Here is a 20,468-nt window from a genome sequence, read left to right as displayed (position 1 = left end):
ATGCCTGGAAACTTTCAGAACAAGTCACAGTTCACACGGCTGAATAATGTTTGCAACAACAGGAATGCTGCTGTTTCAACAGGCTCGAAAGCTGAAATGAAAATGAAGACTGACAATCATTTTCAGGCAAGAACCCCCCTCCCAGACACTGAAACATCTGTGCTCAGTTATTCTGAAATCTTATTGTGTGAGAAGTAGCTCATTAAGCGAGGGAATTGCAGGGTGGCCATTGTGGCACCACTCAGCAAGAATTCCCTCTGCACAGAGTTGATGGGGAAGAAAGAGAAAAAAAATCTCTATAATTAACCACGTGAATGAGGTTTTTTTTCAGCAGAGTGCAATATCAAAGAGCTACTGTGCCTTTCCCTCAGGTTCCTAAAGATTACAAACTGCTTTTCCACTGTCTCCAAATGTATCAATAACACATGGCTATGAAGATAAAACCCCCAATAACTTAATAATGCAGTTTCACTTAAAAAAAAGAAAAAAAAATAACCTTTTATATAGTTTTTTAAATTTAGGAGTGCTACACAAATGCTGCTTTTGTGATTGAGATCAGACCTGAGCTCCTGTTTGACAGCAATGCTTTTTAATAGCTTCTCAAACTTCACATTTGGTTCCTGGCTCCGTACTAAGCAGCAGCCATTTCCATGCACTAACGAATACATTAGATAGGTCTGTTCCTAACACCTACTAAACACCCCTATGGAGCACCTGCATTACAGTAAGATTCCTAGACCATGAACAAGGTCAAAATCCAGCACCTCTCCTGGACCAGGTACATCCTCCCAGCAGGTAACTTGCTGGTGTCAATGATGTGGTCTGGGTACACTCAGGACTCACAAAATATCCTCTTGAAGGAGCCACTCCTTATGCACATTGGTATGCTTGCTTTATAGTTTTTCAGGGAATTTTCAGCCTGTTCCATAGCATTTCCATGTATGCCTTCTCAAACTCTACAGGTAAAATGCACCAACTGCTTTGTTAATATCACATTTATTCCTGATAAACACCTCTTCCTTATTTTTAGGAGTTTTTCCTAGACTTTAAAATTTTATTTCCTCAAAGCAAACCTGACTGTGGCATCATGACTTTGATCTTCTCACTTGTCTCACCAAAACCTCTAGAGTAAATAACCAAGAGCAAGTCCCTGAGGCTGCTGTACAAAACAGGCTGAGAAGCTGCTCTTTTCACAGGAGACTTCTATGGCAAGTACATGAGAGGAGCAGAGGAGGTGTTACGGTCCACATTATGCATCTTTGGATATGAAATTCAAACGAGGTCACCCAGGAGGAGCCAGCAAACTAGTTCAGACATCCTGCATCTCTGGCTATTGCCATTGGTGTGCTGTCTTCCTGTGGTAAGGACGCATGTGACAAGACACCATGACTGTGTTTTCCAAACACCAATGTATCCTGGTTCCACAATATAAAGAGATGAATGTACCTGGAAAGTTACAATGCCACTTAAAAATATATACTACTGAATATCTTGAAGTATCCCTATATTTATACTGTTTCACTTATAGACACCTTACCTGAAATTAGCATTGTAAGAAAAAACAGTCTTCAGCAAGAAGACTGGTACTGGTCAGACACTGATTGCAGCTACATCAGAAGTGTAACAGATATCTAGAAAGTGCTGTCCAGACCAAGGTCTAAATTTTCACCAGATGAGATAACCACAGAGCAAAGAAAATCTTAAGGCAATGATATTGCTTTATTAGGGAAACCGAGATACATTTGAAGGTCTGACTTTTTTCCAGGTACTTCACACTAAAGGATAAGGACTTACGCTTCTATCAGACCAATTTGACAGCAATCCACAGCGACTTTTCCCTGCAGATCATTCCTTTCTATACTTTTCCCCCTCAACAGCCATCTATGATAGTCATCTGATAATCCCTTAATAATCTGTAGTATACATATGGCATCATTTGTCCTAAAAACCTGAAATATAACAAGTCTAAATCAGCACGTGCAAAGGGCTCACAAACTAGCAGGTGTAAAATTGCAGGTTTGCAAAATTTCTGGCTTTCCTAGCATAAGCTTGAACACAGAAGTATTAATCACTAAATTCTTTCCAGATCAATTGTACAGTTTCAGTGCACTCATTCAAACAGCCTGACCTCACCCTTCCCTTCTGTTTACATTTGAAAGGGAATTAGTAAGTTTTCCACATTTCTGGTTTTTGGTTTGTTGTTTTTTTTTTTGTTTTTTGTTTGGGTTTTTTTGTTGTTTTTGTTGTTTTTTAATTCAGTAATGTTTTTTTCCCCCTTCCTTTAAATCTCCTTCCTTTTTAGCAGCCTATTCAAATACAGAAACATATAGCCATGTTTATAAACAAAAATTTGGGAATCTCATTGCCCTGCCAAGCAGTCTGTTGCTTCCAATGAAGAAACAAAACACTTGTCAATACATACACAGCTATCTTAAGGGAAAAATATAAAATCCTCTAATTAAACTGTGCAACAATATATATATATTTTTTTTACATTTGAGGCAGGATGAAATGTGAGCAGAAAGCACTTATGGCAATAAACTCCATCAATAAACATAAATATTTGCTATCCATAGAAACAAGTGACATATGCATCATCTCCAACCATTCTGGCAGTACTCTGTGTATCACCATGTTCGCCCCTTTTGCAAGGGTACAGCGGAACAGAGCTTGCTCATGGGTGAAATTTTGCAAGGGTTTAACTGCTTTAAAATGCAATGAGTGGGATTGCAATAGCCAAATTTCAGACATCTACACGGCAAACGTATGTTTACTGGACTGCATTCCCAAATGCTGGCCCTTATGAGAGTAGACTGACCCCAGGGCTTGACCATAATTTTCTTTGGACTCCCTCTGGAGTTCCAGTGGTCCTAAACACATTATTTTCTGGGTTTGTCACCCCACCCCACCCCCCCAAATCAAAAAGTACCGTAAATAGCTAAAGCAGCGTGCTGCAGCCCACTCGAGTACTGGCTTTGCCTCACGAGGGACATGCAACAAGTGCAGAGCCTGCTGAGATGAGTAGGAGGGCTGCTGAGGGTGGAGGCAGCCAAACCTGGCACGTTATTCCTCTCACTGATGACATGGAACAGCTCCAGCAGCAAACGATCCCTCCTGAACGCCCACATTTACTTTTTGAGGCCGTCAGCTGGTAGACTCCGAGGGAGACCTTGGAGCGAAGAAACATTCCTGAAGTGAGGGCAACCAGGGACCAAGCTCCCACAGCGGGCTGAGGAGCTACGTTATTTGACAGGACAGAGCTGTTTAAGGGTGTGATTCACCTCACCAGAAAGCAGACATCTAAAATAAGTAAGATGAGTCACACACTGGAAATGTTCACGTCTCTCTGTGACATGCAAAGGGGGCCTGGAGGATGGGCTCAGACACACCTACACCATAGACATTCAGGGTCCCAGAAGAGGAATCCCAGACCAGAATATCATACATGCCACACAGCAAAGACCCTTGCATATTAGAGGGCTGAGCCTACTTTTTAGTTGTGAGCCTCAAGCAATGCTTAATTGCACTTTATTCTTCAGCAGGGTTCAATAACTGCAAATGTTTTATGTTTGGAGCAGCCATACGTGGCAAAAGTAAAACAAACTCCACCTCAAAGCAGAGGTTTCAATAGGAAAGAACAAGTATGCCTCAGCAAAGAGCTCCTTAAGAAAGGCCAATTCATAAGCTCCACTTTAGCTAAATGTAATCAGCATCATGCAGAGGGCTCACAAGAGGTACACCCATAAAAACATGCTACATTACTTTGTTAATTTAGAAGTAGCAGGGCCATGCACGGGCTCAGTAATCTGTAATTTTAAATACAGGCTTACAAAGTGACTGTGACTCTCATTTAGATTTTTTTCATGGCTGGCTTTATAGGTTCCTCAGCCATACATGTCTGGACTGCTTCTTTTTGTTTTTTCCTTCTTTCTTCCTACTATTGTTTTCTGTTTTTCTTTGCAGTTTGGCTTTCTTAAACATACGAGTTTTTGCTTAAGAAACCCTATTTCAGAAGTTGTTACAAGCCCTCTTGCTCTGTAACACAAGCACATATTGAGAAGAAACCAGTGGCTTCCCTCTGAGGGCATTGGGAGCATGACAGGGAAATGCAGCTGACACCTTGTCCTGCAGCTACCTAAACTGAGAACAGTCAAAATTTCACATGCTGCACAAAGTCCATTATGAACTTGAAAAATAATACAGGAAATGTTCTGTTTTTCTTTCTGAATCGATCTAGAGCAGAGGCATCTCTGACAACACTGCACACCAGCACACAGCCACCTTTGTATCCAGCCACCACAGGATTGTTCCATCCTCTGCACGTGTCAGGTTGCTGCAGTGGAACAAGCAGGTCACATCAGGAGTCCCTCTCACAGGTGAACCCCGGAGCTGTAAAACCACAGTGTGTTATAGAATCACAGGTGGTTTTGGGTTGGAAGAGATCTCTAAAGATCATCTAGTCCAAGCCCCCACTACTGGTAGGGACATCTTCCACTAGACCAGGTTGCTCAAAGCCCCATTCAATCTGGCCTTGAATACTTCCAGGGAGGGGGCATCCACAGCTTCTCTGGGCAGCCTGGTCCAGTGTCTCATCATCTTCACTGTAAAAAATTGCTTCCTTATGTCCAACCTAAACCTACTCTCCTTCAGTTGGAAACAATTGCCCCTTGTCCTGTCACTATAGAGCCTGGTAAAAAGCCCCTCTCTGTCTTTTGTATAAGTTCCATTCAAGTACTGAAAGGCTGCAATGAGGTCTCCTCGGAGCATTCTAACTAAACAACCCCAACTCTCTCAGCCTGTCTTCATAGGGGAGGTGTTCCATCCCTTTGACCATCTTCATGGCCCTCCTCTGGACTTGCTCCAACAGGTCCACATCTTTGTTGTGCTGGAGCCCTCAAAGTTGGATGTACTACTTGGGGCGGGGGTCTCACCAGAGTGAAGTAGAGGGGAGAACCACCTCACTCAACCTGCTGACTACACTGCTTCTTATGCAGCCCAGGATAGGGTTGCCTTTCTGGGCTGCAAGAGCACATTGCCAGCTCATGTCTAGTTTTTCATCCACCACTATCCACAAGCCCCTTTCCACAGGGCTGTTCTCAGTCCATTCAACCACCAGTCTATATTGATACTCGTGATTACTCCGACCCAGGTGCAGGAACATACACTTGGCCTTGTTGAACTTCATGAGGGCCACATGGGCCTACTGCTCAAGCTTGTCAAGGTCTCTCTGGATGGCATCCCTTGCCTCCAGCAAATCAACTGCACCACTCAGCTTGGTGTCATCTACAAACATGCTGATGGTGCACTCAATCCCACTATGTCACTGATGAAGATATGAAGTAGTGTGGGTTCCAGTATCGACCCTTGAGGGACATCACTAGTTACAGGGTTCCACTTGGACACTGAGCCATTGACCATAACTCTTTGAATGCAGCCATCCAGCCAATTCCTTATCCATCTAACGGTCAAATCATCAAACCCATATCTCTCCAATTTAGAGGTAAGGCTGTTATGGAGGTCCGTGTCAAAGGCCTTACAGAATTCCAAGCAGATGACATCCATAGCTTGTCCACTGATGCAGTCGCTCCATCATAGAAGGCCACAAAATTAGTCATGTATGACTTGTTCTTGGTGAAGCCATGCTGGCTGCCCCTAATCACCTCCCTGTCTTCAGTAGGTTTTGACATATCTTCCAGGAGTATCTGATCCATAATCTCATCCAAAGATTTGATCACAGAACATCAGGCTGAGGAACAACGGCCTTGTGCCAAGACAAGCAAGCAACAAGATACATACAGTCAGGCTCTCCCATGCAGCAAGGCGACTTAGCATATTAAATCCTGCCTATGGAAACCAGCCTCGTGATTACAGCACTTTCTGCATTAGTAATTTAATTTAAATGAGTCTTCAACACAACTTGCACATGAAGAATAACTAGAGGTGCTTCTATGTCTGGATGTTTGTGTTTTATTATACTGAAGAGGGAACTTATAGGATGCACTTAAGTCTCCCTTAGCTCCTCACTCTCCGTGAATCACCTCATTCAAGCCTCCACAGTCCAGCATACATTTCCTGCCCAGGAGCAGAATGCGACTGCTGTGAGAGCCAACTTACGCAGCTCTGAGTATCACCCAGAGGGCTTTGATTGAGAGCAGCTTATCAGCACTTGCTTCCCAAGGCTGCAGTTTGCACTAGAAGCAAAATTCTTATGCTTTGGCGGGGGGGGGGGGAGTCAAAACAACAAAAAACAACACACAACGCTTCTCAAATGCAAAGTTTTACATTGAAATGAAGAAAACAATTTTCTTACTTCAGTTCTCATTAGGAAAGCTTTGAGCTAGTGCACAGTAATTGAACGCAAAAGATTCTTTACCCTTGTAGAGAAAAATCAGTCTGAACATGCATACATAACTCCTGCAAAGCCAGCAATCACGAAGCATTTCACCTCTGCTCTCCTTTTGTTAATATTCATGTTTATTTTCTGCTCCTTTTGCTTCTGATTTCCCATTTGACAGTATGAAATTGAGCCACACGTATACAAATTACAGCTCTTGCACTCATGAGGGAACTGCTGGCCTAACCTGCCAGCAAGCCATACCAGTGACCTCAATGCAAAACACCAACCCCTTTGATGCCCTGGGAGGTTGAGTGTTTCACACACGGAGTCCATGGTCAAGCTCTCTCCAACTCTACCCTGAGTTTTGCATCTTCTCTCCCAAACATGCGTCTCACGTGATAAAGCATACACAGAGAAAAAGGATGCTTGGCACCAACTTCAACAGAATTTATATCACTTTACGAATCAGGGAATGGTTTTGGAGAAACAAACGAGCCCTTTCCAAAACCAATATGATACTGCCAGATCTGCAGAGGATTTTAGGTGACTAATGCGCCACTGAATTAAAATAAAAATCCTGACTTCCATAAGAAATGGGTATTGGGAACCAGTTTACCCACTTTAAATCAGCCATTGTAGCTCCCCTCCGTAAATTCACCAGTAGACCTGGACTTCAGCAACTAATGTGCATGACACTGGGTGCAGGTTTGTGACTTGCAGAAAGCGCATATTTCAGAACACTTGCCAAAATATTAATCTGTAGGTATTTATGAATTCAGAAAGCATTGCATCTAATTTATTAATTCTATGGCATTACTACCACCCTTCGCTATCTCTGAGGAATGGAAAATAGACCCACTGCAACTGAAGGCTCTGGGGGTCTCTGCAGAGGTAGGAAAGGGCAGCGTTGCACTGGGAACCCCTCCTCGGACCTTCAGAGGTCACTGAAGACTGACAGCTCTGTAGCTGGAAATCCAAGCAACATCACAGGGAAATATACATTTTTAAAAAGAGAGATTGATCTTACTTTGCTAAGAGACACACAGGTTTAAAAACAGTTGAGGGGGTTTTCATTTTTATAGTAAAAAAAATAAATAAATGAGTAGCTGCATTCCAGTGCTATCCAGAGGCTGATAGCATGGTAATTTATACCTGATGGAGATAAAACCAAGAGCCAGAACAGATTGAAATTTATGGAAGCAAATTCTTGAAACTGCTTAAGCTCAATCAGCTGAATTATTTCCAGTGCCTGCCTGCCTTTTCCAGCACTTAAGGATAACAGCAGGACAGTTACAGCAACTACTGGTCACTGCTTGTCAAATTCAGACTTTAGTTAAGCAGAGACAAGACCACGGTTTTAATGTGCATTCATAACTGCCTTAAATGAAGTGCTCTGGTTGAGAAAACATGGGAAATGTCATCATCCATACAAGAGAAAAAAAAATATTTTCCTCTAGGTTGACTTCATTGCAATATTCAAACCAGAGCGTACAAACAAAATTCACCAGTAAATATTCAGCTAGCCAGAGAAGCAGAGTTTATTTTGTGCAAATTCCAGCACTCTAATTGTGATTTATAGATAGGGATGTCTCTGGCAGCCTGTCCACTGACTTCAGCAGGCTCTGCTAGAGACTAAGAACTGGGGAAAGAGACAGTGCTTTAAAGTAAAACTTAATGCTTTCACACAAATAAGAGCATTTCACACTTGTGCAGCTTTCTCTCTCATCCAAGTGGAGTGCTAATGTCTGAACAGAAATAGTCCACCGAACCTTCTAGCCTAAAGGGAGATCTGAAGCATCAAAAAACGCTTTCCCCTTCATCTGTCCCTCCTGGGCAAGGACCAGGATGACTTTCCACATCCAGCGAGCAGGAAAGGGCAGTATTTGTCACCAGGCATCTATAATATTATAAAGAAAGTAAACATTAATTCTTACCCATGGGTAAATGGAAAGGCTGAGTGACTTCTACAGGTATTTAGATTTCATAATATAAAGCCTAAGGTAGACAGAAAATATTCACAATAGGTACCAAGGGGATTCCATCCCTCCAACCCACCATCAGTTCACTTGATCACACTGGATTTTAGAGGATACCCAAGTAAGACTTAAAAATCCAAACTTCACTTTCTTCGACTCCTTATTTCATGCAAGCATTAGTTAATAAAATAAGGTAATGGAACTCCACATAAGGAAATATATACCAGCTCTTTTTTTTTTTAATATACTAGCTAGTCATCTGGAAACATACTCTCTTTCTTGTTTTTAATATGATTGTGGATTACTGCCATTGGTCTAGAGCTAGGTAAAAGTCTTCCAAGCAAAATAAAACTGTGTTGGGAAATGAGTTCTCCATGTCTAGAAAGGGAACAAGAGCTGGCTTACAAGTTGTTAGGATTTTAAGTACAAGATGATACATTTATTTTCTAATTTATAAAGAAGAAAATCAAGCTCATTTCAAAGCACACAATTTCAAAAAATTTACTGTTCAAGACAAGTACAGACACAAGTAACATATGCCCAAAGAGGATGGGCTTTGGCAAATACACACCATCCTCTTCAGTTGAGGACATTTTCCAAGGTATTATTACTAATTCTGAGTATTATACGGAATACAGTACTGAATGGCTACATGATTTGACCCTGAACTCCTGATGTACCCAGAATTCCCACAGACTTTATAATGAATAATAATTGCAAGATCAAACCATTAACCAAGACACTTAACTAAGAAGAAACACACCAGCTCAGCAGCAGCAAATTGACAGATAATTGCTTCTTGCTTCATTTTCTCAAAAGACCAAGGGAAAAGAAACAAGATGCCACTGCCTTGCTCTATTCAGGATGAAACAAAGTTCACTTTGGAAGTTTCAGTGCCGCAGAACAACCATAAGGAAAGCTCGAAGAGACATGACATCAGTATAACAAATCCTATTGTTCCTTTGTGTTTTTTTTTTTTTCAGGCAGCTCCTACCCTGCAGCGTTCATCTCTGGGATAAATCTCGATCCTCCACTAGTGCAGGCAACTCTGCAGGGAGTAGGGACGATTTCAAACTGATTATAATTTTTAAGCTTCTGAGTGGCAAGTATTATTTAACATTACATGCTGTATCAATCTCTTCCCCCTAGCACTTCAAACACTGTCTCTTTGTGAAATATGAAAGAGGATGCTAAATAAAGGGCACCATCTTTGAAGCTCCCAGTTAATTATTTGACTTAGCTAGCTGCTAGGAGAGGAATGAGGAAGAGGGTTGGGGATGGATGGGTCAAAGGGAGGGAGGCTAAAGCAGCGACAGTGACTCTACAGTATCGGTGTGCATTGGTTCTAACATCATTTTCAACAGCATGCGCTTCTCAACCAGACCCAGCCCTGATATTTGCTTGCTTTTCACCTAGGTTAATTTTCCCCAGCAGATCACGCTGTCAACATTAAAAAACAAAAAGAACACCACCACAAACAAAACACACACACACAAACACACACCACCACCACACACCACAAAACAACTACAACTTATTACCTCATCAAAAGTGACAACATGAACGCAGAGCATCAACTCTTTTAACAATACCTCTAAAGAGAGATAAATTGCCTAACTGATTCTTTCCAGGTTTTTCCTTGATAAAGCTCTCAAGGCCCACAAAGTTTGTTTTCCATACCCCAAGAAAGGCAGAGGGTTCAATTCCCTTAGTATGCAAGAGCCACAAGGTCAATCCTGGAAACAACCCAGAATTTTGTCACTTCCAGGAAAACCTACAGCAAATGCACCTGAAATCTATCAGAAAGTGGAACCTACAATGAACTTGTCACTTGTTAAATCAGCTGTTGGTTAGCTCTTTCTGCAACACACATGCAAACCTAGGGGTTTTGCACCTAAAACCCAAGGCAGCTAGCTTGACCTGAAAATCCTAAGTGACTTCAGAATCCAACAGCCCACTGAAAAGTCCTCCTGGTCCTATATTCCCAAGACAAAAGAAGCTGCTGTGACATGATGGGGAAAAAGTGGCAGCAGAAAGGACACTCCTCACAAGTGATCCCCAGATTTGGGATTTGCAAAGCCAAAACAGTTATCTGGTACTGACTTTCAAAGAACACTGCAAAGCCATTTTGTTCCTGTCTGCAGAGCATTTGGAGAAGACTTCGGTGAGAAACAATATTTCTGTGTATGTGGTAACAGCTGCTGAAGCTATGACATTTATCATTTCACAAAGACATAAGGACAGGTTTATTTATCACATTTATACATATGTCAGGGAGGACATAAATTAGAGTGTTAGTTTTAAAACGTTTGAAGAATATGAAAAAGCACAACCACCACCAAGGGGTTCCCCTAGAGCCAGGCCCAGGATTTATGCTCCTCCAGAGGTCAGCAGTCACTTGAGGACACCCTGTCCCCCCATTCCCTGATGATGCAATCCATGAGCACCGCACAGCCAGCACCTTTCTTGATGGCACATCTAAAAGCAATACTAGCAAAGATGGGACAGAAGATCAGGAAGGGGAAAACACACACCACTGAAGATCCAAACTCTTCTCCTTAATGCTGCATAAACAACTGGGAACGTTTCCACCATCTCCTGCTCAAATTGACCAAGTCATTGCCGTAAGAGCGTGTTCAAAATCATGGCTTTCATCTCTCTGTCACTCAAGGCATCAGTCCATCTGTGCACGTGGTTTCTGTTACCCTTACAGACTTGTAACTCAAAATAGGAGAGTGTGACACCCTGTCACTTTTGCATACAGAAACACTAACATTGGGGTAATATATGTTACAGATTCCAGGATATACACGCTACACACAATTAAAAGAAAAACTAAATATATATATATATATTTTTTTTTTTCCCCCCTTTCACTTGTCCCACTGCACTGAATGCCATTTGATCTTACACTTCAACAGCGCAGAAGGGCTCTGGGCAACATTTCATCATACACAAAAGTGTCTTGGTGCCTATCTGCTAGCTACAAAAACACTCGAGTTGATTAGATGACTCACATCCACCGCAGAGAGCTCTGGAGAGCTGAACAGCCACCCAAGACAAACACAGCTCCAAGTTAATATTAGAACAAGCGATAAGAGGGGGCTGGTGCAGATGTCATCAAAGATTAGCAGTGGTTCACACAGACTTGTTCACCTACGTGATAAGTCTTTTATCTAAGCTGTGCCATGAGTGACAGTCATCACTGTCAGGCTGCAGGAGGAAGACAGTGTGGTCTACCACAGCCAAACTTCTTGTGTGAGGACCAGAGGTCCCTCACTAATGCTATCTAAACCTCCAAGTTCTACATCTGTTTTGTAAGAGAGATGATGCACTTGTCGGGTTGTCAGTATGAGTCTGCAAGGCAGCTGCTAGAGGGTTTTGTTCTTCACCACTGAATTTCAGTACTGCATCCCTTCTCATGGGCCCTTGGACTTCTGTTCAGGGTTCACATCAAAGATCCACCAGCTGCCCCTCAGTCAGAACTGTGCCCACAGTTCACTAAAAGTGCTATGAGAGAGATGTCTGGCACGCTAGCACCTACCACCCAGCCTTGAAGCAGACACACATCTCTGTTAACTGCCTGGCTGCATGGTAAATGTTGATGTGAATTGACTGAACAAACTGAGATGAAAACCCTTCTAGTGACAAAGTTAAATGTGTCTCATAAGGCACCTAAAGGTCAGAGATGTAACGGAAAAGCCCTAAGGCTTTCTGGGAGAGTTTGATTTGTCCCAGATCTCTCTTTCTGGCCTCTGCTCTCTCCAAAGAGGGAAGTTTTCTAAAAGAATGAAGCAAGGTTGGCCGCCTTGAGAACTGCCTGAGCAAGGAAAGCTGCGTGTTCAAAACTGCCCTCACTTCTATTATTTCTAGCATAAACACTGATTGTGACAAAAGATGATTTTTGTTACTAACTGTGCCCATTGCCTTCAAGGCTGACAAAATTTTCGACTTTCAGGGACTTTTGCTCTTTTCCCATGACAAGACTGGGACTTGCTGCACATTTGGCTTTTGTTCCAATGCTCACCTGCTGCTTTCGTGCAGAAGACATCCTTCCTTCTCTGAGCACACGCAGAGCACACGAAGGGGGGACCTGCTTGTTGGCTGCTAACAAGGTCTGATAACCAGCAGCACACCAGACAACACAAGCAGGCACCCCAAACACAGTGAACTGTGAAGGGGTGAAGGAGGAGGGGAGAGCAGAGGTTGTGTTTACTGACTCGCTGCCCTTTAGCGGGACACAGAGGCCATGTCCAGAGCTGCTCAGCCACTCTCTGAGCATCACCACTGCAGCAGGAGGGCAGTGTGGGTCACCTCCCCACACAGCAGCCCCATTCAACAGTTTGAGCTGAAGACAGCAAATGGGACTGGATAAGTATGTTGTTTGGTTTTTTCCCTGCACCCACTGCCAAATTCATAAAGGATTCATGTTTTGTATAAGGCCTGTGGACCATCTGGCCTGGTTCAAGATGGCACGACTGCAACGGTCAATCATGGAGCAAGAAGAAATTACTGTCTCAGTCCCTGGGTTATGTTCTTATGCAGGAAACCTTCTATACCCTGAAAAACATTATTTTTCTGTGCCACAGTTATCTAGAAAATATTATTCCCCTGTCTTTGTATGCTGAAAGAAAGCCTTGACTAGGTATTTGAAAGAAATCTATGTTATTGGACATAATTAAGTCTCATGAAGCTGTAATGACTTTCTGAAGGTTAATATTCCCCATCTGCTTCTCAAAAATTCATGAAGTAAGAACCTATTTTAGGTAACAAAAAAAAAAATCAAGGTTATCCTGAGTGATCACTTACCTCAAAACGCTGCAAGAGACATTGTCAGAAACAACATTACCATCTCCTCTTTATGGTCTGCCATAAACACACTTCATCTGCAGTTAAAATACAGCTAAAGGCCAATATTTCCCATGCTTGGCTACTTGCAAAAGGATTCCCTTGCTTGGGTACCTGTTGGTGCATCAGCTGCCCCCATTCAGAGGCAAAGTTGGCTGGTGCTCCCCATATTTGGTTGTCTGCCATTAAAAACTGCTATAAATAAAAGTTTGTTCCTTTCTTCCAAACACAATAACCTCTCTCAATCTGTGCTATCAGCCCAAATATCTGAACAAAAACCAACCAGGGCTCTCACAGCTGTTCCCCAGGTACTCCTGGCCCGAGGCCATAAGCTCCTACCACGTGCTAATCTTACATGCTAAGCAATTTCAGGTCAGTTTATGTTTGGTAAGAGATCTCCAAGTGCTGGAGGGAAACAGCTGACATGCACTGTTCCTTCCTGTGGGGTCCACTAAGCTATCACAAGACAATTATGGTGGGGTTTGGACTCTCTAGAGAGGTATTAAGCCAGGGCAAGGATCACTTATGGTCTTTAAAGACCCTATTACCTCTTCTTATTACATTGATGTTAGATAATTTTTCAGGCTAAACTCCAGTTTGGCTAATCACATTCTGCCTGCCAGACTGCTTCTCTAATTTCAGAGCAGGTAAACGTAAATGGGGACCTCAGCAGGCTGACTCGACCCTACCTCCTTGCCCTGAAGCACAACTGGGGATACCTAGACCTTCCCTGGGTGACTATCCAAAGCTCACATTTTTTCTAGAGAGCCTCTCCACTGCTTAACCAGCCACAGAGTTAAAAGATTTTCCTAGTATCTTGCCTGAAAATTAAGACAGCTACTTCTTGTCCTACTTGCAGGGGACCTACGGAACAATCAGTCATTATGCCCTTCGAAAAAAATTATTTTCAGTTTGAAGAGTCTTGGCATCTTACTCTCAAGACCTACTTCTCCCTGTTCAAAACAAGTACCAGTTCTGCCAGGCTTTCCGCACCTCTCGACACTTTTTCCTCCCATCAAGACTCTTTCCAGTCTGTCTACCTGCTATTAAAGGAGGTGCTCAGAAGCAGCACACTCAAAAGAATAACAAATATCCATCTCTTCAGCATTACACTTCTTCCCTGCAACTCACGTTCATCAAAGCTAGAACACTATTCACTCCTTGCTGTAACATTTAAAAAACAGTGCTTGTCACACCTGATACACAGGTGAGGTGACTGGAATAAGCTCTGGATGTAACTTCACCAGGAGGTCCAAAATGTTGCCTTGACCCACAGTGCTGCCCCAGCAGCTCCCTCAGTTTGGCTCAGCCTGGGCAGATCTGCTCCTTTAAACACAGCCTGATGTGACTCGCTCCACAGCTCCCAACGCCCTGTCATGTTAAACTTTGCTGTAATGCTAAAACATTGCTCCAGGCATACATAATGAATCAACTGTTATAAAAGTTAAGTCCTGACTCAAAACAAGCCAGCTATTACACCACAGGATATGGAAAAAATAGATGGATACACTCGACTTCAGAATAACCAAATCTTCTCCAAGAATTTTGCCTCCTGCTCATCAATGAGCAGAGTAACTTCCCATTCAAGTAGCAGCCAAAGCTTACCAAACTTTTAATGATGTGAAGTCAGCCTGAAAGCACTGTACATACAAATAGGCACTGAAAACATCTGATACGTTTTTTACCAGATTTGTAGAAGGATTTAAAAGGACTCTTTGCATAAGAGCCCTTCATATTGCTGACATAAACAAAGTACCCTTGTCATTTTTAAATTAAAAAAATCAAATGGAAAATTTAAGTAAAAACTTAGCAATAATGTAACGCTAAATTGTGTGAGGTTATTTTGAACCCGCCATATTATTAACTGTCAAACTGCTATACCACATACCTTTGAAGATATCACTCCAAAATAATTTGCAGATTTTGATTACATTAAAGATGAGATGGTTATCAGTGATGACTGCAGAGAAGCAGTAACCTCTCAGAAATAGTCCCTATCTAAAGGAAAACAAAACCAACAACCAACAGCAAAAGACAATTAGTCTATAATTACAAAGAACCAAAATACAAATAAATGTAAATAATGTTTCTAAAAATATGGTATCACAAGACTGTTTTGTTTTAGGCAATGGTACTTCATATTTCATAATAAGTTCTAATCCCAGACAAAATACAAATGTGTCTAGGCAGCAAAACCTAACTCTTAGTTTTTAATCACTGCAGGCAAACATTTTTATATCTGTAGATATGAGATGAAAGAGCATCCAAAACGACAACAGGTTAACTTCAGCAGCGTACCGCATTCCCTACCTTCGGACAGCCACAACAACAGACAAGGTGATTTCCCGCTGATATTACAATGCTTAAACTAAGTTTCGCAACAGGCTTGTCTTCCAGCAGGCACACTCTGAGCAGACACACCGGTGGCGGCAGCTGAGCAGCCTCCAGCATCTTGCCGAGCCTGACTCCCAGGAGTCCTGCACTGCCCAGCTACGCACATGCAGAAAGAAGACCTTGAACCGCAGTTTTTAAGAGAGACATAGTTACAGTGCCTGCTGCATCAGCAAGCAGAACTGCAGGAACACCTGCTCTGACTAACACTGGCCTTTTTTCTTCCATGCATAACCAGATAGAACTTTTTTCCCCCCTCTTCCTCCTCCATGGAAATAAATCTGTCCAGAAGGCAAAGGAATACAGCTTTTCTTAACCAGACTCACGGAGGGCTCCTCCCCATTTCAGAGCACGAGAGCCAACATAACCTTGTCATTGCGATCGCTGTGATAAAAATTTGCTGTTATATCAAATGCCAAATGCAACAATTTTTTTTTAAATCATCACACCCTGCAATAACATTTTATTATAAAACTCACCTCACATGGCTTCAGTGCTATGTGGGTGCAGATCTCACTAATACCTACCGCAAGCACACGTGGCAAAATTTTCATGTTCCCATGTAGCTGGAGTTTTTATCTGCTCCATACGTTACCAGGCCAGTGCTTAACAGTGCCAGAGCTTAGAATCACTGTTTATAAACATAGTTGGGTATTTTATCAGCAACAACACAGTTTCAAGCACTCCTACCAAAATACAAATGGGATTATACACAAAATCTATTTGCTTTACATTCGCAGCACAACATACAACTCTCTCCATTCTTCAGATGACCATCATATGCTCTTGATGCCAAATGTTGTTAATTATTTGTCAGCAAGAGCAGCAGCACCTGCTCTTTGGTAGGCTCCACTGGGAGCAACACAGCTCCCAAATGCACCAGAACATGCAGCTCCAACAGCTCCCAGAGCTAAATTACTTTATTCCCCGCTGCTTTCGCTTAGCAATTTTTTATGCATGCATCTTAAAGCACAAACAGACACGCATAACCTCAGTGGTCAAACCTTCCCATCTGCTGCACAGTCAGGACAGCCAAAGACAGGGGCCATTTCTGGGTGAGTGTCCGTCTTTCCCATCCTGTCTGCACCTCTTTTTTCCCCTTTGGGGGCTGCTGGTTGTTTGACTGCAGTTGTGTTTGGGAAATAAAGAACACAACTCTGCTTCAGGAAACTTTCTAGTGATTCAAAGTAGGCATAAAATAATTTCCCTGCATGTTTTTGCCCCTGTTTTTATATATGGCCACAAAGCAGGATATTCAACTAGACCTATGGAAATACTCTGTTAATCAGCCTTCTGCATTAATCCGGTGATGTAAGCGTGAGAAGAGTTATAACAAAGCGACACTAGAAAAACAGAGTTAAGTTTGCCATTCTGCTGGCTCACATATTGCAACATCTTCTACCCCCACAACCAGCACCAGGAAAAAACAAATTATTAAAAAAACAAAACAAAACCAACAATAACAAAACACCAGCACACCTGAAAGCTTCTGCAGGCTTTAGAAACAGATTGACAATGGTTTATGGACAGATAAAAGACAAAAAAACATACAAAACCCACAGCAAAAGGTAAACCCAACCTGGGCCAGCTGGCAGCCTGTCCCTCTCGCCCTAGCAGTACCTACACACACCAGCACACTGCCCTGGCAGTGGATGACCGCTGCTATCTCTCTCCAGAGCTTCTGGCAGAAGCCATGGCCTACCAATTTTAGCAGTCTTTTCTGATAAGAGCCCTCATCTTGTCTTAAAACAGTCTGAAGTGAAAGACAATGTTTCTTGATGGGGGGGTGGGGAGAACTCTCCACTTTCACAACAAAAAAAGTCACCACTAAGACCATTTCTACTTTATTTTCTCATTACATCCCCCTCCCCACCATGTCTATTTAACAACTCTATTCCAAAACCAGTAATTCCCAGAATCTCACTCCCACTGTCTTATCTTCACTTTAAGGAGTAGTTTTTCTTAGCCTGAAGCAATATATATGCTCAAGTCAAATAGCTGAACACAGAAGACACTTCGTGGTCTCAAACACAACCTGGTAACTCCACCCTACATTGTATTTACTATTTTTTCACTTGACTTAATTAGTGGGATTCCAATGAGACCTCAGCAGTAACATGCCAAACACCACAAACCACAGCAGTGATGCTTCACACACTTCACCTGGAGATGCACCAAAACCTACCAGGTGCTTCCCAGAGCCTTGAGCTCTGCAACATTGGAAGGTGCTGCCAGTTCCCCAGTATGATGCCATACTTAGCACTTTTTTTCAAGAAACTATCAGAACCCACATGATTACAATTTATTTTCCTCCCCTGAATGCTAAAATTCTTCCATAATTTCAACCTCTCAGAATTTGGGCTTTGGGAGAATACCAAGTAACATGATGTTGACAACAAAAATCACAAAAACTGACACTGCAAGATCTAGGTGCCTCGACATGGTATCAACATCACAGCACATCAGGATGACATATAGTCATTAAGCTGAAGAAATATGTGACACTGTTGTCCTCATCATGGCCACAGTGGGGAAGAGAGTAAGAGATTATCTCATTTCTCTTTCTAAGCCTTTCAGGAAACCAGGGGCAGAAACCAGCAGTTTTACTTTTCCATCACAGCTCCCCAGGCAAGATGAGGTGAAACAACAGAAAGTAAAATTTAAACTACACATGAGTTCACTGTCCACCTCACCTTTAAATAAGGAATAAATTACTACAACATCTCAGCACTCTTTTCTTCCACCTGATCTGAGATGACTGCCCGATCACAGAGTGATTATCTGCAAGAAAGCAGCTGGGCTAAAAGTGGCCACACAAGAAAGTCCAAAGACCACTCTGATGTGAGCTAGTTCCTTCTATACCACCTGCATGTCCACAGTGTGTAATCATTCCAATGGACATGACAAGGTGCCAGCTGTTCTTGGTACCCAGTTCCCAGATGAGCAAACGCAGATAAAACTTCAGTTTAAGGATGGAGAAAGTTCAGCCATTCCACAGATAACTCTGGTTTTATTCTTGTCAAGGCAAACATCAGAAATATCTACTTTGACCAGGAAGGTGGTCCCATCTCTAACAAAACCCTATTTGCCTCTCTTTACGGTCACTCCAGCTTCTTCAAGTATCTGCACATTTCCACACAGACCATTAGTACTGCACGCTAAAAGCAGAGCCTCAAAACAGGTGAGAAACTACTCTTTCCCAGCCTTTGAAAGCTGGCTCTTCTCCCCTTGAAAGACTGCAAAGAAAACTCAACAGAAAACACGTTTCACGTGATACCTGAGAGACTGACATCCACCAAAACCAAAGACAACATAGAGCTGCTTGAAGATGGCAGCACCCTACTCCTGGTCACACACACAGCTAACTGGAGGAAGAGGTTAGTACCGGCACTCCTTGCTCTCATAGAATTCCAGATGCTAATTGGGCTCCTCAGGTCTCCAGGCTTTACCTTCATTACCATGGCTGAACCTCATTACAGGTCCATTTACCAGCTCATTAACTAATTCATTAATTCTCACACAGACCATGTCTTAGAAACATTTCTTGATAGCCAAATGAAGCAGTATTCAGATGGCAAGAACATCAAGGACTTTCCCAAGCTTGCTCCTGTTGGGGCTGCTTCAGCATGCTGAACAACCTCGGTGACTCCAAGCCATGGTCATCTTTCCACACCGAGGTATCCACCTTTACTGCAACTTAGTGGCATTGCTCAAAATTCCCTGACCACGAGACGTCGTACTAGGAAGCCACCACCACCACCACCTGCCGACACACCTCACCAACACCCGCCAGTCACCGCTTTTAGGGTGCCAGCAACATCTCAGCCATGGGAAGAAGCCACATTTGAGCCGGGACTCCTACGGACAGACGGACAGAAGTCCACCGGCAGCCGCTGAGACCGGGGCGGCACAGGGACCCCAAGGGCACGGTCACCCTCAGCTCCTCCTAGGGGAGAGGTGGCGCCCCTTCTGTCGCGACGCAGTGGTGCTCCAGTCGCGACACGGCGGGCGCTTCCCCCCGCCCGCCTTACCTTCCTGCGGCGGCCGGCTGGGGGTTGCAGCGGGCAGCAGCCGGGCACGGCGCTCCCCCGCCGGCCGCTCCGCACGTAGGTGACCCGCCGCCTGCCCGCCGCCGCCACCGCGCCCGCCTGCTGCTCCGTGCCGCGGGCCGGGGGTGGCGCCCGCTCCGCCGCTGCTGCCGCCCGGGGCTTCTCTTCCGGACACCAGGATCGCCTCATGCCCAGCTGGAGGCAGAGGAAGAGCGCGGCCGAGAGCAGGCAGAGGCGGAAGGCCAGACCCCGCCAGAGCGGCCGCTCCTTGGGCATGGCGGCGGGGGCTCGCCCTGCCTGGCGCTGCCGCCCCCCCGTCCCGCCGCAGGGCTCATGCCACCGGCGGGCCGGGCCCCGCGGCTGTCGCCGAAACTTGGGAGACCCCGCCCCGAGCGGGGCCGGCCGGGGAGGGGCCGGGATGCCCCTGCCCTGTCCCGGGCCGCCGGGGGTGCCCGCCTGCGGCCGGCCCACGGGATGCTCCCCGCCCCAGCGGCCCCACGGGGCGTGGGTCCGGTTACGGGTGCGAGGCTGGCGCCTTCATAGCCGCGGTCCTTGCTGTGCAGCATGTCACTGGTGTGTGTGTCACTCGTGCACACAGCCAGACCCACGCTGCCCTCCAAGGCCGGGTGTAACAGGAGAAATCTCTTACAAAAACTCCCCTCCCTTCTATTATATCAACCTGTCTTTATAGTATAGAAGTGCATTAACTTGTTAATACACTGGTTAGCTCACATTATACATTGTGATGTGTAAGTGTGGGTGTCAAGAGGGTGCAACCAGACTCTTTTCAGTGTTGCCCAATGGTAGGACAAGGGGCAATGGGCACAGACGGGAGCACAGGAGGTTCCATCTCAACATGAGGATAAA

At 44.0% G+C, this 20,468-nt stretch overlaps 1 protein-coding gene across 2 annotated transcripts in view; it reads right to left on the bottom strand.

The window, feature by feature from the left end:
• Nucleotides 1-19,972, bottom strand: part of METTL24 (methyltransferase like 24) — a 49,363-nt gene extending 29,391 nt beyond the window's left edge. Inside the window, exon 1 of one of the 2 annotated variants that reach the window (XM_065834554.2) lies at nucleotides 19,584-19,972. In XM_065834554.2, the coding sequence (XP_065690626.2) occupies nucleotides 19,584-19,877 (294 nt within the window). In that variant the 5' untranslated portion in view covers nucleotides 19,878-19,972. Of the gene's footprint in view, nucleotides 1-15,471; nucleotides 15,628-19,583 lie in introns of those variants that run through there. The other variant, XM_071806644.1, reaches the window with a different exon arrangement.
• Nucleotides 19,973-20,468: the final 496 nt, after the last annotated feature.

This window comes from Patagioenas fasciata, chromosome 3 (genome assembly GCF_037038585.1).
Source record: "Patagioenas fasciata isolate bPatFas1 chromosome 3, bPatFas1.hap1, whole genome shotgun sequence".
Lineage (NCBI taxonomy): Eukaryota > Metazoa > Chordata > Aves > Columbiformes > Columbidae > Patagioenas > Patagioenas fasciata.
This window is presented reverse-complemented; position numbering and strand designations above follow the sequence as displayed.